This window comes from Scyliorhinus torazame, chromosome 11, assembly GCF_047496885.1.
Source record: "Scyliorhinus torazame isolate Kashiwa2021f chromosome 11, sScyTor2.1, whole genome shotgun sequence".
NCBI lineage: Eukaryota > Metazoa > Chordata > Chondrichthyes > Carcharhiniformes > Scyliorhinidae > Scyliorhinus > Scyliorhinus torazame.
The window spans coordinates 182933590-182957355 of record NC_092717.1 but is presented as its reverse complement, the minus strand read 5'-3'; the positions used below and the strand labels follow the sequence as shown (position 1 = coordinate 182957355).

At 43.3% G+C, this 23766-nt stretch overlaps 1 protein-coding gene across 2 annotated transcripts in view; it reads right to left on the bottom strand.

Moving 5' to 3' along the window:
• Window positions 1-22908, bottom strand: part of LOC140385696 (KAT8 regulatory NSL complex subunit 1-like) — a 274249-nt gene extending 251341 nt beyond the window's left edge. For both annotated transcript variants that reach the window (XM_072468119.1, XM_072468120.1), the window contains exon 1: window positions 21266-22908. In XM_072468119.1, coding sequence (XP_072324220.1) covers window positions 21266-22908 — 1643 coding nt within the window. The remainder of the gene's footprint in view (window positions 1-21265) is intronic.
• Window positions 22909-23766: the final 858 nt, after the last annotated feature.

Below are 23766 nucleotides of genomic sequence, written 5' to 3'. Positions count from 1 at the left end.
AGGAATGGTTGACCAACTAAATACATAATTTGGTTTTGTCTTCACAAAGGAGGACACACGTAACGTATCCGAAATATTGGAGAACACGTTGTTTAGTAGTGAGAGGGAGGAACTGAAGGAAATCGGTATTAGTAAGAAAATGGTGGTGGGGAAATTGATGGAGTTGAAGCTGATAAATCCCCAGGGCCTGATTATTTACATCCGGGAGTACTTATGGAAATGGCCATAGAAACAGTGGAATCATTGGTGGTCATCTTTCAAGATTCTATCAACTCTAGAACCAACCCCACAGATTGGAGGGTAACTAATGCACCCCCCCCCCCCCCCGGGCCCCCTACTCAAACAGATAGGTAGAGAAAATAGGGAATTTTGGAGCAGTCGGCCTGATGTCAGTAGTGGGGAAAATGCTAGAGTCCATTAAATTTAATAGTAGAGCACTTGGAATATAGTGGCAGGATTGGACAGTCAGCATGGATTGATTAAAGGGAGATCATGTTTGGCAAACCTACTGAAATTCTTCAAGGATATAACTAGCAGAGTTGATGAGGTATTGCCAGTGAATGTTAGGTAATTTGAACATTCCGAATTCTCTCTGCGTGTAGCCCGAACAGGCGCCGGGATGTGGCGACTAGGGGCGTTTCACAGTAACTTCATTGCAGTGTTAATGTAAGCCTACTTATGACAATAAAGATTATTATACATTATAAAAGACTGTGCTTTATTTGGACTTGCAGAAGGTTTTCGGCAAATCCCACATACGAGATTAGAGTGTAAAATTAAAGTGCATGGGATTGGGAGTAGCGTATTGAGATGGATACAAAACTAGTTGGCCAACAGAAAATAAAAAGTAGGAATAAATGTTTATTTTTCTCCAAGTGGCAGGCAGTGACCAGGGGGATTCTGCAGGGATCAGTGGTGGGACTCCAGCTACTCACAATGTATATAAATGATTTAGATGAGGAAACTAAATGTAATATTTCCAAAGTTGCTGATGACACAAAGCTGGATGGGAGGGTCAGCTGTAAGGAGGATGCAGAGATGGTTCAATGTGATTTGGAAAAGTATGTGGATAAATGTGAGGTTATAATAATCTTTGTCACATGTAGGCCTACATTAACACTGCAATGAGGTTACTGTGAAACCCATCGCCACACTGTGCCCACTTTGGTCGCAAAAAAAGGCAGATTATCTGAATGACTATAGATTTGAAGAGAGGAATGTGAAATGAGACCTGGGTTTCCTTATACACCAGTTGCTGAAAGTGAGCATGCAGGTGCAGCAGGCGATGAAGGAAGCAAATGGTATGTTGGCCTTCATAGCTTGAGGATTCGAGTGCAGGAGATATCTTGCTGCAGTTATACATTGTCTTGGTGAGACAACACCTAGAATACTATGCTTATTTGAAGAAGGATGTTCTTGCTCTGGAGGCACTGCAGCAAAGGTTTCTGAGACTGATTCCTGGGATGGCAGAGCAGGCTCGAAGGGCCAAATGATTTACTCCTATTCTCTATGCTTCTCTAGGTAAATAATCCTTCCTGTGCTTCTATAGGAAATTAATCCTTGCTGAGGTGAAGTGCCTAAAACTGAACGCAACGTGATGTATGTCAGGTGAATTCTTCAAGTTCAAAACAACGTGAAATACAATTGATTGAGTGAGGAGATGGTAACAGAAAATAAGACGGACATGGAGAAAATAGATTAGAGTGGTGGTCAATACAAAAGGGAACACAAAAACCTCCTACCAGCATGTAGGGAGTAAGAAGATACCAACGGGTGGGCTGGTTCCTTTTAAGGACAAGGAAGGTGATATAAAGAATGTACTGGAAAGGCTGGCTATTCTTAATGTAGCTAAGTCTTAAACGACAGCTAGTTTAACATCAATAGTGGATAAAGTTTTAGAAACAATAATCTGGGGTGGTGGAAAAATAGATGAACAGGCACTTAGAGAACGGAGTTAATTAAGAATAGCCAGCACGCATTTAAAAAGGTAGGCCATGCTTGATAACGTAATTGAATCTTTTGATGAAGCAACAAAGAAAGTCGATGAAGGGAAATGAGGTGGCCCTGTCGATCTGGATTTTGAGAGCGCATTTGACAAAGAATCAAATAAAAGGCTTGTAGTTAACAAAATTGAGGCTCATAGAATTGGAGGATCAGTTTCCAATTGGATAAAAAAACAAATTGGCTTAAGAACAGAAAACAGCAAGTCATGATAATTGGCTATTTTTCAGAAAGGAGGATGGCAGACTGTGGAGTTCCCCCAAAGGTTACTGTTATTACGACAACTATGTTTTTCAATATATTTGTTCTTGGAATAGAGTAGAATTTCCAAGTTTGTCAAAATACCATCTTGGAGAAGTGGTAATCAGCAAGGATGATATGAATTATCTGCAACATGATAGAATCTAACAGAATGGGCAGTCAAGTCGTGGCAGATATTGGAGGTGATGCATTTTGGCACACGGGTAGGGAGAGACAATATGACACAATTCTAAAGAATGTGTAGGGACATGGGAATACACGTCCATAGATCTTGGAAGGTGACAGGGTGTATTGAGGCAGTGATTAGCAAAGGCGATGAGGTCATGGACTTCCTAAATAGTGGTATTGAGTACAAAAGCAGAGACGTTATGCTGAACTTTTATAAAGCTCTGTTTATTTCATAGAATTTACAGTGCAGAAGGCCACAACTAGTTGTATCTAGTCCTGGTCACAATACATCAGAAACGATGCGAGGGCCCTGGAGAGGGTGCAGTGGAGATTGACTGGATTGGTTTCAGGATGGGGAATTTAATTACACCATTAGGTAGGGAAAACAAATCTTATTTCCTTAGAGCAGAAGAGATGAAAGGCCAATTTGATAGGTTTGGACAAAGCAGACAAGGGAAATATGTTCCTACTCGTTGGTAACACAAGGAAGAGGGGGATAGAGATTTAATGATTTGGACAAGAGATGCAGGAGGGTGCAAGGAGAACTTTCTTGTGCAGCAAGTGGTAATGACCTGGAACATATTTCCCATGGAGGTGGTGGAAGTAGAAACAATCAATGATTTTAAAAGGAAGTTGGATGGGCACTCGAAGGAAATAAATCTGCGGAGCAATAGGAATTGAGCAGAGGAATGGCAGTGACCAGACTGCTCCAAAGAGTACAATCCAGTTAGTTGCACAACCTTGCTTTTCCCATCAGATCCCTAAAATGTTCTTCTTTCAACTATTTATCCCATTTCCTTTTGAAGGCTGCTGTTGAATCTATTTCCACTGCCATACAAGATCATGTATTTGAAAACTAGTATTTCCTCACACACCTATTTCTTTTGCCAGACACCTCAAATCTGTGATCTGTAGTTATCAACCCTTCAGTCAAGGAAAACAATTGCACTCTATTTACTCTGTATGAACCCTTATGATTTTACAAACTCTATCAAATCTCCTCTAAGCCTACTCGGCGCCAAGCACACCTTCAGCTTCCTGACACTCTCCACAGTAACTGCTGTCCGTCAATTCTAGAACAATTCCAAGAAGTCTCTTCTGCACCCTCATCATAACATTCATATTTTTCCAAACGTATGATTCAATAATTGGGTAGGTGTCACTGATAAACCTAATGGAAAGGTTTGCAGAAACTGTTCTCTGAATTAGTACTAAGAATGTGGCAAATGCTTCCTGAAGTAGTTGGGACAAATAGCATAAACGTATTTAAGGGGAAGCCTGAGAAGCACGAGGAAGCATAAAATAGAAGGACCTGCTTGTAGGGTTCCACAAAATAATCTATCTAGATCTTTTCATCATCACCGAAGGTCACAAAAGTGTTCAACAGTCAATGAGTAGTGTTGTCATTGTTGTAAAGTAGGAAAGAACATTAAAAAGAAGTGGAACAGCCATTCGGTCTTCAAGCCTGCTCTGCCACCCAATAAAATCATGGCTAATCCTCAACTTCACCTTCTCTGCTTTCCTCATATTCCATAAATTACCCTTGTAGCCAAGTCTAATAATGACCCATTTCTTGAATATACACTGTATGACTAAGCAACCTCAACTCTCTGGGATAGAGAATTTCCAAGGTTGCTAACCCTCCCAGTGTATAAATTGCTCATCTCAGTCCAAACTGGCTAACCCATTCCCCTTGAACTTTGACTCCATTATCCAGATTTCCTGGACAAGAGATATATTTTTCCAGTATAGACCCAGTCAGGTCACTTAATTTTATTTGCTTCAATCGGGTTATCTTTCGTTCTTCAAAACTCCATGGAACCTGGGCCTCGTTGACTCAATCTCTGCTCAAAGTGAATCTTCACTGCACTCCCTCTTGAGCAAATACATCCTTCCTTCAGTAAGAGACTAAGACTACGCACACTACAACAGGTAGAGTCTCACCAATGCCCCCTGCAATTAGGTAAAGACCTCTTCACTCATCCTCTGGTTCCTTTGCAAAAACAGCTAATGTACCACTGCCTTTCTAATTGCTCACTGTACCTACGAATGAAGAGTAGGCCAATTAGCCCTTTGGATTTGTTCCGCCATTCAATAAGATCATGGCTGATCTGATGATAACCTCAACTCCACAATTACGGCTACTCCATTTTGGATTCTCTTGCTTATTAAGATTCTACCTCCCATAAAAATATTCAAAGACACTCTTCCTCGAAAGGCAGTGGAAGCTTTCAACCCTCGCAGAAAAAGTTTTTTAACCTCTATCCCAAATGGGTGACCCTTACATTTTTTTAAATAAATTTAGAGTACCCAATTGTTTTTTCCAATTAAGGGGTGATTTAGCGTGGCCTATCCTGCACATCTTTGGGTTGTGGGGAGAATGTTCCAACTCCACGCAGACAGTGACCCGGGGCTGGGATCGAACCCAGGTCCTCGGCACCGTGAGACAGCAGTGCCAACTACCGCGCCAACGTGCCGCCCCAGCTCCTTACTTTTAAACTGTGGCCATTAGCATGAGATGCCCCAAAAAGAAACATCCTCTCCACATCAACCCTGTCAAGTCCCCTCGGGATGGTACATGTTTCAATCGGGTCTCCATTTGCTCTTCTAAACTTCAGTGATACAAGTCCAGTCTGTCCAACTTTTCCACACAAGACAATCCGCCCATTCCAAGTAGGAGTTGAGCAATCCTTCTCTGAACTGCTTTCAACAAATGTACATAATTCCTTAGATACGGAGACCAATATTGCACATAGTGCTCCAAATATGGTCACACCAAAGCCCTTTATAATTGAAACATACCATCCCTAATTTTGTATTAGATTCCCCTCACAATAAATGACAACATTCTGCTAGTTTTGCTAATTACTTGCTGCACCTGCCGACTGGACTTGGGCTTCATATGCGCGGGCACCCAGATCAGTCTGCACCTCCGAGTTCTCTCACCATTTAGATATGCTTTTTATTCTTCCAGTCAAAATGGACCATTTCACCTTGCCCACATAATCTGCCATTTGCCAGATCCTTGCTCACTCACTTAACCTATTATCGTTTTGCAGATTCCTCATGTCCTCTTCATATATTACTGTCCCACTTATCTTTGTGTCAGCAGCAAGTTTTGCAACCGTAACCTCTGTCCCTTTGTCCAAGTCATTTATATAAATTGTAAACTGATCCATGTGTTATACAACTCATTACACCTTGCCAGTCAGAAAAAGAGACCCAGTTGTGCCTGTGGTGATCTTTGTGAGGGGTTTCCAGGATGGAAGGCGTAGTGATCATAAAGATACCCGAAGCTCTTTTGAAGAACTAAACTAATTTTATTAACACTACTAAATTTGAGTTTGACACTTATTCTGAATAGCAAACATACATGTAATAATTAAACTACACTCACTAACACCATCTCTATCTAATTATAACTATTATATTTAAACTAACTCTGCAATACACTTCCTCGAATGCTATTTGAAAATCCAAATACACTATGCCCATTGGTTCCACCTTAGTGTTCAGCATTAATTTCTCCAGGAACTATGCGCTTTTTAAAAAAATTGTAAGGACATTAAACAACTTGGATACTCCTAACATTTTCTTTTAAGTTAAAAGTTCATTGTGAGCAAGCTGCTCTTGCCAAGAAATCACGATTTCAACTAACTGACCAGCAAGACACATGGGGAAATAAGTGTTATTTTGTTTCCTTGAATTAAAACTTTAAAACTGCAGTTGATAGGCTGTGGGCTCCTGCTGATTGGCTGAAAAACACCTGGCCTGGGAGAAATTCTGGTGTAACTTGAAAGCCTGCGAAACTCTGACAAGCGAGAGTTAACGGTAGTGTTTCACCAAATATCCTTTGGAAAGGACTTCTAGGCCACTACTACGAGCAAAGCTCAGTCTTCACATGCAGGAATACCAAATCAGCAGCTTCAAGAAATGTTCATACTTCATCCTTTTTCATAAGGTGTTCTCTTATGTCAACCTCCAGACCTTGTTTGTCTTGGCCTGTGCTGTGTGCATGTGCTGGGATTTTAATGGGGGCAAATCGTTACAGTTCTGGATTACAAGTTCGATGTTAACCAGTTCTGCAATTTAAAAAAAATAATGTTTGTTTCATAATAAAACAATTATTCAGAGTTTATTGAAAGGACCCTGGTTAAAGTCTCTTTTATTCTGGCATTGCAGTGGCGAAGGTGAACAATTAGCCATTTTGGTGAGTTAATTAAATATTTACACTGATGCGGCCTGTGGTGTCACGAGGCTAGAGAAACTGCAATCCCCTCCCCTCTCACCTCCTCCCCTCCTCCCCCCCCCCCCGCAACCCCCCCCCCCCCCCCACCCCCCCACCCCACCACCACCACCCCCCCCACCCCACCACCACCACCACCACCACCACCATTCCAGTCCTCGCACGAGTTACAACTCAAAAAAACACAGATTTGGCACACATTTTTCTCATAAATCTGCTGAATCACAAACCACATCCCTGGTATAGTTTCTAGCTTTTTCCAACTACAGATGTTAGGCTAAATGGTCAATCTACATTTCCTCATTTTTTTTTCATCTTCCTAATTAATTAACGGGGTTAGATTTGCTGCCTTCCAATCCTTCAAAACAATGTTTGAATCGAAGGAATTCTGGAAGATCAACATTTTAAAACATTTTTTAACATATCCAATTCTTTTTCTTTTCCAATTAATGGGCAACTTTTAGCATGGCCAATCCACCTACCCTGCACATCTTTGGGTTTATGGGGGTGAGACCTATGCAGACATGGGGAGAATGTGCAAACTCGGTTGTGGGTAGCAGTGTTGCTTCACAGCTACAAGGTCCCAGGTTCGATTCCCAGCTTGGGTCACTGTCTGTGCGGAGTCTGCACGTTCCTCCAGTGTCTGCGTGGGTTTCCTCCGGCTGCTCCGGTTTCCTCCCACAAGTCCCGAAAAACGTGCTGTTAGGCAGTTTGGACATTCTGAATTCTCAGTGTACCCAAACAGGTGCCGGAATGTGCCGACTAGGGGCTTTTCACAGTAACTTCATTGCAGTGTTGATATAAGCCTATTTGAGACAATAGAGATCAAATTAATGCAAGCACCATCTCTGCAGCTCTCTCTTCTTCAAACTCGAGGATATAGGTCATCAGGTCCAATGCATTTGTTACTACATAGTTTGATTAGTATTTCTCCACTTACTGATTTTTTTTTCAATTTTCTCATTCTTTTTTTTTTAAATTTAGAGTACCCAATTCATTTTTTTCTCCAATTAAGGGGCAATTTAACGTGGCCAATCCACCTAGCTTGCACATCTTTTTGGGTTGTGGGGGCAAAACCCACGCAAACACAGGGAGAATGTATAAACTCCACACGGACAGTGACCCAGAGCTGGGATCGAACCTGGGACCTCAGCGCCGTGAGGCTGCAGTGCTAACCCATTGCGCCACCATGCTGCCCCAATTTTCTCATTCTTACCAGATTATTTTGACAATAGTGTTAGTGCCTTCTACCATCAAGACAGAAGCAAAATATTTGTTTAAAGTCTCCATCATGGTGCAGTGGCTAGCACTGCTGCCTCAAGGCACCAAGGACCCGGGTTTGATCCGGCCCAGGGTCACTGTCCATGTGGAATTTGCACATTCTCCCAGTGTCTGCACGGGTCTCACTCCAACTTAAAAAGATGTGCAGGGCAGGTGAATTGGCCACATTAAATTGCCCCTTCATTGAAAAAAAAAAATTGGGTACTTTTATATTTATATTTGGGTACTGTATATTTATATTTTTAAAAATAAAGTCTCCATCATTTTCTTATTCCACATTATAATTTTCCCTGCCTCTACGGTCACTAATCTCTACCAATTTACATACCTATAAATGTTTACAAAATCTTTTTTACATCTCTTGCAAGTCTTCACATATTTCTCCTCACTGAAGAATTTCAATTCTTAGCTTGGCCATTTGCTTCCACGTTGTAGAACGGTAATCTCACCTGGATCATAAGCATAAAAGCCACCTTCTTCAACTACCATGCTACAATGCCAAACCTCTTAAACCCGAACAAATCATGAAAAGGTCATTTTGCAGGAACAAAAATATCTTCGGGTCCCTGTCGATGACTATTATCACAGCCACCCGAAAAAGATATGGGGTTCAGATTTTTTTTAAAAACTATCATTACTAATAAACATATTCCAGTTGATAGTGCATAGTGATCAGCAGGAACATAGTGGAACTGGGCCGCTTGTTTCTGTAAAGTAGGCGCAGAGTGACTAACCTCGAGTCAGCAGAGCCCACTATGAGGAAACTTGCACATGACATCAAACTATATAGAGGCAACTTGGGAAGTTCGCAGGAACAATTGAAAATAAACATATATGAACTGAAAAGTTCTTCTGTGTGCGCATACATACATACACACATGCAGGTAACACTCATGCCAGGATTAACTCGATACAAGCTAGAAATTCCAGTTTTCAACTCAACTGCTGGATTGGGGTATCAGAATAAGCATAAATTGGCAATTTTTCATTTCAAATCATCTACTTGAAAGAATGCTGACATCCCAAGGTTCATCTCAAAGTCACACATGCCCATTATAGGAGGTTGCAGCAACATTATGCCCAACACCTTTACATTGCGGCTAACATAATGAAGTGTCTCAAGGTACTTCAGAGCATTGAACAAGTTTTTCACCAAGCAAGAGAGATATTTGGGCAGATTTTCAAACTTGATCAAAGAGTTAAATTTTAAGCAGCACCTCAAGAGGAGAGGGGGAGCAGAGATTCAGAGAAAGAATAGACAAATTAGGAACAGTTTGCCATTCGGCCTTTAGAGCCTGCTCTGCCATTCAATCAGATCATGGCTATCTGATTATGGCCTCAACTCCACATCCCACCTGCTCCCAATAACCTTTGATTCCCTTTTAGTCAAGAATCTATCTACATCTGCATTAAAAATATTCACTGACTCGTTTCCACCACTCTTTGGGGAAGAAAGTGCCAAAGATTCATGACCCTCAGAGAAACTTTTGTTCTCATCTCAGTCTTAAATGGGAATTCCAGAACCGAGGGCCTTACAGCTGAAGGTACAGCCTTCAATCATGGAACGGTTAAAACGTTTACCCATCAGGAACTGAAGGTGCTCACATATCACAGATGGTTGTGGGACTTGCAAAGATTGGATTTAGGAGAGGGCAGACACCATGGAGAGATCTGAAAACAAGGATGAGAATTTTAAAACAGAGCCATTGTTGAACTGTGAGTCAATTTAAGTCAGTTAGCACAGTGGGGATGAGTGAATGAAATTTGGAACCATTAAAAAATGGGCAGCAAGGTAGCACAGTGGTTAGCACAGCGGCCTCACGGCACCGAGGTCCTAGGTTCGATCCCAGCTCTGGGTCACTGTCCGTGTGGAGTTTGCACATTCTCCTCGTGTTTGTGTGGGTTTTGCTCCCACAACCCAAAGATGTGCAGGGTAGGTGGATTGGCCACACTAAATTACCCCTTAATTGGAAAAGAAATGTATTGGGTATACTAAATGTATTATTAAAAAATGGGCAGCAGAACTTTGGATTATCTCAAGTTTACAGAGGTAGCACATGGGTGGCCAACATGTTGTGCGTTGGGATTGTCAAGCCTCAAAGGTCAAAATGCGTGGAGGGGGGTTGGGTAGTACATGATCTGAGACAGGGGTGGAGGAGTCAGACAATGTTAAGGGTTCAGTCTGCCGGTTATTTAGGTTGGAGATTTCTGCACATCCAGTATTGGATATCAGACATGTAGTCTGATAACTTAAGAGGAGAGGTTAAGAAAGGCGGTGGTGAAGTCGAACTGAGGCGAGTCACCATCAGCCGACACCGAGAAACTGGCGTTATGTTTTCAGATAATATCACTAAAGAATAACATGCAAATGAGGTGAGTTGAAACGAGGGGGCTACGAATAGATCCTTAGGAAACACTAAGAACGAACAGGACAAAAATGGAAAGAAAATTCCAGGTGATTCTCCAGCTGTGATTAAGATTTAGAAAAAAGCATGGAACCAAGAGTGCAATCCCACCCAACTAGATGACAGTGGAGGCGCTTTGGAGGAGGATAGTATGGTCAACCATACCAAAGCTAAAATAGATATAGCTTACCTTTGTGCATTTGGTCAGAGCCTCAAACCAATTATTTACCACGCCCTGTCCGTTTCACAAAAAAAAACATTCTATCTTTCTAGAACTGCAGATCTAGCATGTCAAATTAGCTTGATGTTTTGTCTCTTACAAAGCTCCAGATTCATACTGCATAGAATTTAGAACTCTCTTTTTGTCAGAACCTAAAAACTGTGCAACTTTTTACCTCCTTCAGTTTTCCCTTCCTCTTACGACATTTGAGTTTTAAATGCAATCTTATCTTTTGACCGTGACTTCATAATTTATCCAGCTTTTACCCCTTCAAATCCTATGATCTCAACCAACATTGTTCTCTCAAACACAGATACATAGATACACAGACGGTAGGAGCAGGAGGCCTTTTGGCCCTTCGAGCCTGCTCTGCTATTTATCATGATCATGGCTGCTCATCCAACTCAAAACCAAATCCTGCTCTCTCCCCATAATGTTTGATCCCATACGCCCCAAGTGCTATTCTAGCCACCTCTTGAATATTCAATGTTTTAGCATCAACTGCTTCTATGGTAATGAATACAACAGGCTCACCACTCTGTGTGAAGAAATGTCTCCTTCTATCTGTCCGAAATGGTTTACCCTGAATCCTCAGACTGTAACCCCTGGTTCTGGACACACCCACCATCGGGAACATCTTCCCTGCATCTACCCTGTCTAATCCTGTTAGAATTTTATAAGTCTCTATGAGATCCCCCCCTCATTCTTCTGAACTCCAGCAAGAACAATCCTAACCTAGTCAATCTCTCCTCACAGGACAGTCCCACCATCCCTGGAATCCGTCTGGTAAACCTTTGCTGCACCCCTCAAGAGCAAGAACATCCTTCCTCAGAAAAGGAGACCAAAACTGCACACAATATTCTAAATGTGGTCTCACCAAACCCCTGTACACTTGCAACACATCCCTGCTCCTGTACTCGAAACCTCTCACAATGAAAGCCAACATACCATTCGCCTTCTTTACCGCCTGCTGCACCTGCATGTTTACATTCAGCGACTGGTGCACAAGGACACCCAAGTCCTGCTGCACACCCCTTTCCCAATTTACGACCGTTCTAATAGTAATCTGCCTTCCTGTTTTTGCTTCCAAAGTGAATAACCTCACACTTATCCAAATTATACTGCATCTGCCATTGATTTGCCCACTCACCCAACCTGTCCAGATCATGAAGGGTCTCTGCATCCTTATTGCAGTTCACCCTTCCACCCAACTTGGTATCATCTGCAAACTTTGAGATGTTACATTTTGTTCCCTTATCCAAATCATTAATATATATTGTGAATAGCTGGGGTCCCAGCACCAATCCCTGTGGTACCCCACTAGTTACTGCCTGCCACGTTGAAAAGGACCCATTAATTCCTACTTGTTTCCTGTCTGCCAACCAGTTTTCTATCCACCTCAATACACTTCCCCCAATCCCATGTGCTTTAATCTTGCACAATAATCTCTAATGCAGGACTTTGTCAAGCGCCTGCTGAAAATCCAAATATACCACATCGACTGGCTCCCCCTTGTCAACTGTACTAGTTACATCTTCAAAGAATTCCAACAGATTAGTCAAGCACGATTTCTCCTTCATAAATCCATGCTGACTCGGACTGATCCTGCCACTGCTTTCTAAATGTTCCGCTATAAAGTCTTTGATAAAGGATTCAAGAATTTTCCCCACTACCGATGATAGGCTTACTGGACTACAATTCCCTGCTTTCTCTCTACCTCCCTTTTTGAATATTGGAATGCCATTAGCTACCCTCCAATCTGCAGGGACTGTTCCAGAGTCTATAGAATCCCAGGAAGATGCCCACCAATGAAATTAAAATCGCTTATTGTCACAAGTAGGCTTCAATGAAGTTCTTGTGAAAAGCCCCTAGTCGCCACATTCCGGCGCCTGTTCGGGGAGGCTGGTACGGGAATGCATCCATTATTTCCAGAGCCACCTCCTTAAGCACTCTGGGATGCAGATTATCAGGCCCTGGGGATTTATCCGCCTTCAATCCCATCACTTTTCCCAGCACCATTTCTCTACTAATATTGATCTTAGTCAGTTCTTCCCTCTCACTAAACGTTTCATTCTCCAACATTTCTGGGATCTGATTTGTGTCCTCATTTGTGAAAACAGAACCAAAGTATGTTTTCAATTGCTTAGCCATTTCTTTGTCCCTTACCATACATTCTCCTGTTTCTGTCTGTAGGGGGCCTCAATTTGCCTTTACTAATCTCTTTCTCTTCACATATCTATAGAAGCTCTTAGTGTCAGTCTTTATGTTCCCTGCAAGCTTACTTTGGTACTGTATTTTTCCCTTCTTAATCAATCCTTCGGTCCTGGTTTGCTGAATTCTAAACTGTTCCCAATCCTCAGACCTATTATTTTTCTTGGCCAATCTGAATGCTTCTTCCTTGGAACGGATACTATTTCTAATTTCCTTTGTAAGCCATGAATTGGCCCTCTTACCCATTTTGCTTTTGTGCCAGAGAGGAATGAACTGTTGTTGCAGTTCCCCTATGTGTTCCTTGAATGTTTGTCATTGTCTATCCAGTCATCCTTTTAAGTAACTCACCCCAATCTATCAAGGCCAACTCACGCCTCACATCCTCATAGTTCCCTTTTTTCAGATTCAGCACCCTCGTCTCCGAATCAACTACATTACTCTCCATCTGGATAACAAATTCAATCATGTTATGTTGCTCACCCCCAAGGGGTCGCGCACAGCCAGATTGGCAATGATTCCCTTTTCGTTACATGGTACCCAGTGTAAGATCGCCTGCTCTCCAGTTGGTTCCTCCACATATTGGTCAAGAAATCCATCCCCTATGCACTCCAAGAATTCCTCCTCTATGGCATTGTGGCTAGTTTGATTTGTCCAATCTACGTGCAGATTAAAATCAGCCATGATCACCGATATTCCCTTATTACATGCATCTCTAATTTTGTGTTTAATGCCATTCCCAACATCACCACTGCAGTCTGGGGGTCTATATATGACACAAAGAACAAGAACAAAGAAAAGTACAGCACAGGAACAGGCCCTTCGGCTCTCCAGGCCCTCCAAGCTGCCCGTCTAAACTAAAATCTTCTACACTTTCGGGGTCCGTATCTTTCTATTCCCATCCTATTTATGTATTTGTCAAGCCGCCCCTTAAAACGTCACTATCGTCCCTGCTTCCATCACCTCCTCCAGCAGCAAGTTCCAGACACTCACTACCCAGTGTAAAAAAAACTTGCATCGTACATCTCCTCTAAGCCTTGCCACTCGCACCTTAAACCTATGCCCCCTAGTAATTGATAAGTCTACCCTGGGGAAAAAAACCTCTGACTATGCACTGTGTCTATGCCCCTCAATTTTGTCGACCTCTGTCAGGTCGCCCCTCAACCTTCCAGTGAGAACAAACCAAGTTTATTCAACCTCTCCTCAAGGCTAATGACCTGCACACCAGGCAACATCCTGGTAAATCTCTTCTGCACCCTCTCCAAAGCCTCCACATCCTTCTGGTAGTGTGGCGACCAGAATTGAACACTATACTCCCAAGTGTGGCCTAACTAAGGTTCTATACAGCTGCAACATGACCTGCCAATTCTTATACTCAATGCCCCGGCCAATGAAGGCAAGCATGCCATATGCCTTCTTGACTACCTTCTCCACCCGTGTTGCCCCTTTCAGTGACCGGTGGACCTGTCCACCTAGATCTCTCTGACTGTCAATACTCGAGGGTTCTACCATTCACTGTATATTCCCTACCTGCATTAGACCTTCCAAAATGCATTACCTCACGTTTGTCCAGATTAAACTCCATCTGCCATCTCTCCGTCCAAGTCTCCAAACGATTTAAATCGTGCTGTATCCTCTGACCGCCCTCATCGCTATCCGCAATTCCACCAACCTTTGCGTCAGCCGCAAACTTGCTAATCAGACCAGTTACATTTTCCTCCAAATCATTTATACACAAGACAAACAGCAACGGTCCCAGCATTGATCCCTGCGGAACACCACTAGTCACAGCCCTCCAATCAGAAAAGCACCCTTCCGTTGCTATCCTTTGCCTTCTATGACCGAGCCAATTCTGTATGCATCTTGCCAGTTTATCTCTAATCCCGTATGACTTCATCTTTTGTACCAGTCTGCCATGAGGGACCTTGTCAAAGGCCTTACTGAAGTCTGTATGGACAACATCCACTACCCTACCTGCATCAATTAATGTTTTTTGCCCCTTGGTATTTCTCAACTCTACACATACACATCATCAGAGCTAATCCTTTCTCACTATTGTGTTAATTTCCTCTTTAACCAGCAGTGCCACGCCACCACCGTTTCTTTTTCCATCAATACCATACAGTAAAATGATATAGTGTAGATTTATTTGTTCTTAAGGGCAGCACGGTAGCATTGTGGATAGCACAATAGCATTGTGGATAGCACAATTGCTTCATAGCTCCAGGGTCCCAGGTTCGATTCTGGCTTGGGTCACTGTCTGTGCGGAGTCTGCACATCCTCCCCGTGTCTGCGTGGGTTTCCTCCGGGTGCTCCGGTTTCCTCCCACAGTCCAAAGATGCGTAGGTTAGGTGGATTGGCCATGATAAATTGCCCTTAGTGTCCAAAATTGCCCTTAGTGTTGGGTGGAGGTGTTGACTTTGGGTAGGGTGCTCTTTCCAAGAGCTGGTGCAGACTCAATGGGCCGAATGGCCTCCTTCTGCACTGTAAATTCATTGATAATCTATGATTAATCTAGGACAAAGGTTCGGCACAACATCGTGGGCCGAAGGGCCTGTTCTATGCTGTATTTTCTATTTTCTATGTTTAGAACCATCAAAGCAGATTAACTGGTCATAGAACCTAGTCTTACAAACAACAAGATATATGTAAAATAATAACTCCTTGCCTACAGAGACAGTAGCTACAGTTCATAAAATTGGCTCGAAGTGTCAAACACTACATAACACCCCTTCGCTCTCTCTCTCTTTCTCCTCCCCCTCCCCCCCCCCCCCCCACCCCACACACACACACCCTCATAACCTCATGCACTAAGGCGCAATTTTAGCATGGTTAATCCACCTAACCTGCACATCTTTGGACTGTGGGAGGAAACAAGAGTACCCGGAGGGAACCCACGCAGACATGGGCAGAACGTACAAACTCCACACATTCACCCAAGGTTGGAATTGAACCCTAACAGTGAGGCGGCAGCAGTAACCACCGTGCCACCCCAAGAAATGAACAGTCCTGCAATCATGTGGCAACACAGGTGGAGAAGGTAGTCAAGAAGGTATACGACATTCTTGCCTTCATTGGCCGGGGCATTGAGTATAAAAATTGACACGTCATGCAGTAGCTGTACAGAACTTTAGTTAGGACACACTTGGAATATTGTGTACCATTCTGGTCACCACACTACCAGAAGGATGTGAAGGCTTTGGAAAGAGTACAGAAGAGGTTTACCATGATGTTGCCTGGTCTGGAGGATATTAGCTATGAGGAGAGGTTGGATAAACTCGGATTCTTTTCACTGGAATGATGGAGGTTGAGGGGCAACCTGATGGTAATTTACAAAATTATCAGTGGCATAGGCAGAGTGGATAGTTAGAAGCTTTTTCTCAGGGTGGAAAAGTCAATTACTTGGGGACATAAGTGCAAGGGACAAAGTTGAGAGGTGATGTCCCAGGCAAGTTTAAAACATTTTTTATTTTTTTATTTTTTTTTAAACAGAGTGGCAAGTGCCTGGAACTCGCTGCCAGGGGTGGTGGCGGAAGCAGGTACAATAGCAACATGAAGCATCTTGACAAATACATTAATCGGATTGGAATAGAGGGATGTGGACCCTGGAAGTGCAGAAGCTTTTAGTTTAGACAGGCATCATGATCGGCGGAGGCTTCGGGAACCAAAGGTCCAGTTCCTGTGCTGTATTGTTCTTTGAGTGAACAGAAAATTAACTCAAATGATTTGCACTTGCTTAGCACAGAACAGAACAGGCCCTTCGGCCCACGATGTTGTGCCGAACTTTTGTCCTACATTAAGAACAAATTAATCTACACCCCATCATTCTACCATTATCCATGTACCTATCCAATAGCCACTTGAAGGCCCCTGATGTTTCTGACTCAACTACTTCCACAGACAGTATAATCCATGTCCCCACTACTCTCTGGGTAAAGAACCTACCTCTGACATCCCCCCTATATCTTCCACCATTCACCTTAAATTTATGTCCCCTTGTAATGGTTTGTTCTACCTGGGGAAAAAGGTATCTGTCTACTCTATCTATTCCCCTGATCATCTTATAAACCTCTATCAAGTCTCCCCTCATTCTACTCCGTTCTAATCAGAAAAGGCCTAGCACCCTCAACCTTTCCTCGTAAGACCTACTCTCCATTCCAGGCAACATGCTGGTAAATCTCCTTTGCACCTTTTCCAAAGCTTCCACATCCTTCATAAAATGAGGCGACCAAAATTGCACACAACGTCTTATCGAGCTCTTCAAAAGCAGGTTTTAAGCTGCATTTTCAACTCCTCTTTCTCACCAAAGTTAGCGAAACAAATTAACAATAATGAAGAAACAATTGCTCCAAAGAGTGATAAATCCTAGGAGCAGATGGTTTCCATCCCAAGAATTAAAATGGAACAAGGTGAGAACATTGCAGGTGCTCTAACTATAAACCAACAACGGTCCTCTCAATTTGGTAGCCATTCTTTTAGATTGGAAATCATTCCCCTATTTAAGAAAGCAGAGTATGTAAAATCTGAGAAATATAAATCGGTCAGTCTAACATACACGGTCTTTAATTAAGGATAGGGTGACAATGAGCACCTTGAAGATTTTCACATAATCAGAGGAAGCCAACATGGATTTGCAACAAGCCAAATTCAATTTTTAAGAGATAGCTCGAGTATGGACAGGGAATGGATCTACACGTTATGTGTGTGGACTTCCAAGGCAACATTTTATAAAATCCCTCTTAAGGGACTTCAGCTGAAGTGTATGATATGGAAGGCAAATTACTGACTTAGTCAGAAGATTTGCGAAGTGGCAGGAGACGGAGTGCAAGGGGTAATGGGTTATCTGTCAGATGTGACTGATGGTGATCCAAAAGTATCTCTGCCAGAGACCCATATATTCACTGTATTCATTAACTTAGATGGAATAAGGGCAGCACAGTGGCGGTGGTTAGCAGTGCTGACTCACGGTGCAGAGGTCACAGGTTCGATCCCGGCTCTGGGTCACGGGAGTTTGCACATTCTCCCTGTGTTTACGTGGGTTTCGCCCCCACAACCCAAAGATGTGCAGGGTAGGTAGATTGGCCACACTAAATTGCCCCTTAATTGGAAAAAAATTAATTGGCCAACTTAAATTAATTTAAAAAAAAACTTAGATGGAATAGAAAGCCACATATCCAAGTTTGATGATAGAAAGATAGGCATTCATAGAATCCCTACAGTGCAGAAGGAGCCCATTCGGGTCTGCACCAACCCACTGAAAGAGCACCCTATCTAGGCACACGCCCCCACCCAATCCCCGTAACCCAGTAACCCCACCTAATCTTTTGTACACTATGGGACAATTTATCTTTTTTGTTATTTTTTATAAATTTAGAGTTCCCAATTCATTTTTTCCAATTAAGGGGCAATTTAGCGTGTTCGATCCACCTAACTTGCACATCTTTGGGTTGTGGGGGCGAAACCCACGCAAACACGGGGAGAATGTTCAAAAACTACATGGACATTGATCCAGAGCCGGGACCAAACCTGGGACCTTTGCATCATGAGGCAGCAGTGCTAACCACTGAGCCGGGGAGGCAATTTATCTTGGCCAATCCTCCTAGCCTGTACCATCTTTGGACTGTGGAACGAAACCAGAACACCCAGAGGAAACCCATGCAAACATGGGGAGAGCGTACAAACTCCACAGACACCCAAGGCTGGAATTGAACCCGGGTCCCTGGCGCTGAGGCAGCAGTGCTAACCACTATATCACCGTGCTACCTATTCTGTGGACTATAGATAGAAGCATAAAATTAGAGATGAGTGAACGGTCAAAATTGTGGCAAATGGACTTAACTGCAAGGCCCTGCACCTTCGTCTTAAAAAGGAGAAAATCGGATACTTTCTACTAAGAGCTCAAAACAAGGGGGGTCCAAAGAGACTCGGGGTCCAGATACATAGGTAATTAAAATGTCATGAACAGGGACTGAAAATCATCAATATGTCTTACCCAATACTGGAATAAAAGCAAAATAATGCGGATGCCGGAAATCAAATAAAAACTGGAATTGCTGGAAAAACTCAGCATGTCTGGCAGCATTTGTGGAGAAAGTTAGAGTTCATGTTCCAAGTCAAGACTCAAAATTTTAACTCTCTGTCTCGCTCCACAGATACCGACAGACCTGAGTTTTTCCAGCCTTTCCTGTTTTTATTATTATTATGGAAAGGGGATACAAGTCATACTATAGGCGATACAAACCCCTGGTTAGAACATACCAGAGGTTCTGTGAACAGCTCTGAGCACCAGATGTTTGTAATAATATTTTGGCCTTGGAGGGATTTACCAGAATGACACCTGGAGAGACTGCACAAACTAAGGTCCTATTCCCTGGGGTTTATACAATTATGGGGCGATATCATTGAAGTTTTCAAAATATTATGATAAACCAATAGTTCCTTTGTATCTTCCTTTGTATCAGGAGTCTAAGACTGGGGGACATGGTCTAAAATTAAAATTAGAGGGTGGTATTTCAGGAGTGAAGTTAGGAAACACATGAAATGTGGTAAAAGTTTGCAACTTTGTTCAACTAATGGCAATTAATGCTAGAATAATTGTTAATATTAAAACTAAGATCGATAGATTTTTATCAAAGATATCACAGCATATAAGACAACGACATTTGTATGGAGTTACCTCTCAGATCATCCATTATCACATCAAATGGTGCAATATGTTACAAGAACTAACTGGCTTTCTGTCGTCCTATGTTCCTATTGTTCTACGTTCCTAATCAACCATATGGACATCCTTAATGCACAAGCCAAGGCAGTAATTGCAGAGGTTGGTGAATCTCACAGGCCAGCTGCTGTTCTCGCCCAACATGCACACACACTTCATTTATAGCAGGGGCTGAGGGTTCGTGATCCGAAATGGTCAACACTGAATTATTATCCTCTCCATAAAGCCAGGGGGCCAAAAAAAAAAAACGAATGGCGCTCCTATTCCGATCAAACACGTGAAAACAGCTGGAACTGCATCAGAAATATTATGGACAAAAAGGAAGCCATTTTGACTCCTCTTTCGGACCCACAATTTACTGTCTCTCAGTCCTATTGCAGAAACTCAGCACAAACAATCTGCTACAAATATCTAAATATTTATTGATAAAGAAAACTCATCAAGTTATAAGGAAGTCACAAAAACCTAAGTAATGGTTTGTGTAATATTTTCATTTTGCACTTGAAATTACAGGTCCAGACTTTGTGGCAGTTAAAAGCATTTCAGCAACGACCCCAAGATACTCAGTGTACCTCTCTGATTCCACATTGAAATACATAGCTGCGATAAAGTAAATTGGCACATCGTGCACACTTCATACCTGGTTCACACTTCCTTCCGGTCATACTATAACATCACATTTCAATATATACTCTTGACTCTCCCAAGCAACACCCTGGAAAATCTGCTGATAATTGGGGAGGTGGTGACATCATGGTTTAGTCACTAGATTAGTAATCCAGAGACCATGGGGAGGATCTGGGGACCAGGTTTCAAATCCCACCATAGCAGATTCAATATTAAAAAAATCTGGAATCCAAAGTCTACTGGCCGTCACAAAAACCCAGCTGGTTCACTATGTACTCAGAATGAAATCTGTCAACCTTATTTGGTCTGGTCTACATGTGACTCCAGATCCACAGCAAGGTGGTTGAATCTCAAATGCCCTCTGAAATGTTGGGGGGGGGGGGGGGGGGGGGGGGAAAGAGAGAGAAATAGGGATGGGCAATAAGTACTGACCGAGCCATCAACGACCGCATCCCGTAAATTAATAAAAGAGATTTCTGCTTGCGCAACCAGTGAATCAAAACAAATTCACACTGTACCTCCTAATTTTTAAGTTAGACACAGTTAAAGTGTTGTAAATATAGCTCATCTTCTGACCATGAAGTATATTGCAATTCATGATGCCAGCAAAACAGAAAGGAAATGTCTATTTAATTAAACAATAGCCTGCCAGTCTGTTGGCACGAATAATAAACCTCCAAAACACAATGGTTTATAAAACACAACAGCATGCAGTTTGCACTGCAGATAGGGACTTAATGTAATGACCCATTCTGACTGACAGACTTGCTGCAGAGCTTTCTGTTACTTCTGCAACCTTAAAAGCAACAGCTACAGCAAAAGCTTCCAATTGGAGTCAATATGCATGCAGCATATCATTGCAGTGAAAGGTGCTCCTACCCAGATCTATTGGTGACCTATTAAAATCTCCTTTCACAAGTTAACTAAAACAAAGGTTAATCTAATTAAAACTACGAAACCTCAATTCGTAAATCAATTTTACAGTATTTTCAAGCCATTATCTGAGGTGCGATGAACATATTCTATATATGAATAGATATGCGGCAAACATGCCCAAAATACACATTTACAAAAGTAGCCCACTGTTTCTGCAAGGAGTTAATAACGATAATCTCCCGATTACTTACAGAAGTGCATGCCGATGCTCGAATTTTGCACCACTTGTGCCAGCCTCTTCTACATCCGTCTCGCCCCCTGAGCTGCTTTCAGTGGCATCGGAATCGAAAGCCCTCTCCGAAGTCCTGAGTTTTGCAGTCACGTTGGACACCAGTTTCAGCAGATCCTCAGAAACAGCTCGATCTTTCACAAAACCAGAGAAAGTATCCCCATTCGGTGAAGACAACAAACATTTACTGCCGCCGCCAGATCGAAGGCAAGAGGCGAGACCAAAATGAGCATCGCCACCACCTCCTTCTAAATCCGTTCTTGGAAAACTCCTCAGAAGCGAAGACCCAACCAGCAGTGTGCTGTTCCCGTGCAAAGTGTTTTTGTGTTTATTATTACTGCTACTGTTGTTAATAAAACTTTCGGTGAAAGATGAAGAAAACCGCTTTAAACTGTGTCCCACCAAACCTGCCAGCTGCTGCTGAGCATGGCGCTCCACCTGCTTAGCTTGCACGACCTGCAAACGCTTGCAGAGCCGGTGAGCCCTGCTCCTGATCTCAGCTTGTTTACTGATAACTAATAAACTCTGAGCATTCACCTCATTCTGGCTAACACTAATATTATTGTGGCTATTAACAGTATTACTGAGACTATTACCATTATTGTGGTGGTTAATGTGACTGATAGCACGGTTTCTCCTATCGGTGTGTTTTTTGTTTTGGGTCTCGGCCCCTATACAATTAAGATTTATTTCGCTGCATCGAGATTTAAGTGAACTTTCCCCGGGGTTTGTGCCATGAAATTCGGCTCGACATCCATACTCGAGACCGGGAATTTTGCTGCTGTCTTTGAATAGTAGGCCGAGGTCGGAGGTGGTGTTACTTTTCTGCAGCCGCAGCCAGCGGCTTTTATCCGGGTTCCCCTTGAAAGGCGAAGCCGAGTTCAACGAGATGGCGCCGTTGTTCCGCTGAACACCGAAGCCGCCCGCCGCTTTATTGCTGCCGTTCACCAGGCCAGAGTCGCGGCTCAGACGAGGCGGTCCTTTGGCCAGGCCGTTACCGGCGGTGCTCACTATCGCAGCTTTGCCCCCCTCTTTCTCCTCGGCGGCGACGTTGGAGAAAACGCCATCGGAATTCATTCCGTCCTGGTGCTTGGCGCAGAGCCGCGAGGACCCCCTATTTAGGCCGAGACCGGGGGCTGCCGTAGAACTCACCACCGGCTCCCCGGCCTGGTGGTGACGATGGTGCCGGCGGTGAGGAGAATTATGGTGATGGTTGTTGTGATGGTTGTGGTGGTTATAATTATTTGTCTCGGGGTCTTTGGCTCCTCCTCGAGCGGCCGCCGCGCACCTCTCGCCGCGACAGAAAGGCTCGGGCTCGGGGCGCCGCCGCACTCTGGTCGGCCGGGCCAAAAACAGAGAGTCCATACGGTCGACCGAGAAATATAAAGCAGCGGCGAGTTTATTATTTTCCTCCCCTTCGTCTAAAGTGCCGTTTGGGGCCGAAGAGAAAGGCGGCGAGGGCGCAGCTGAAGGAGGCGACGACGATAGCGGCTGTAGTGCGGATGACGACACGGCCAAATTGAGTCCGTGTTGCTGTTGCCGCGCTTCGCCAGCGCTTTCACTCACAGCCGGGGAAACCATTCGCTTCAAGCGGCCGGCGGCCATCTTGTTTTTTACCACCTCTCCCCTCCCCCACCCTCCCATCTATATCTCTCCTCCCCTCCCCCACCCACACCCTCCCACCCGTCTGTTCACCCGCCCGCCAACCGTCCATCTCGATCTCTCCACCCCCTTCCCCCACTTTCCCATCTTTTATCTCTCCACCCCTTTCTCTTCTCCCCCCCCCCCCGCTACAAAATGGCGTCCGCGGCTGCTCAGGGAGGAAAAAAGGCCGCGCGGCCGCAATTCCAACTGACATGGGAGAGGGTGAAAAAATCCTTGCAAATTACTGATCATATTTTTGCGCTTTTCCCTTCATTTAGCGTCTGTCACAATGATGCTTTGAGACAAAAATCGCAGATGGTTTTTCACAACCGTCATCCTATAGTGTGAGTAGGGTTTTTGTTTCCTTCCGTAGGACTTCGTTCAACTGAATATATAAACTTGGTTAAAAAGGTGACGAGAAAATAACATGGTAATTTATATCCGTCGGGCATTCAAATTACCCAGATCTCTAATACTCGTGTCCTGCCGCTTATACTGCTTCTCGTGTGATTTTTCATTGCCTTTATCTCCCGTCCGTCAGAATTCAGTTAAACTAATTCACGTTAGTCATCTGGCAACATCTCAAAAAAAATAGCGCCAGTGCCAAACTACATTTTCCACTCAAGTCTGCAGCATCTTTTATGACAATAGATTATTTTTATGAAGCGCCTTTTTAACATAATAAAACTTCGAATATGAGGCACATGAACGCTTTAAAATAAAAATGACTGCCACATCACGTTCGATGACAAAAAGCTTGGTCAAAAGGGCTATATTTAAGGTGTGTTTTAAAGGAAGAAGATTAGGTAGAGAGTGGGG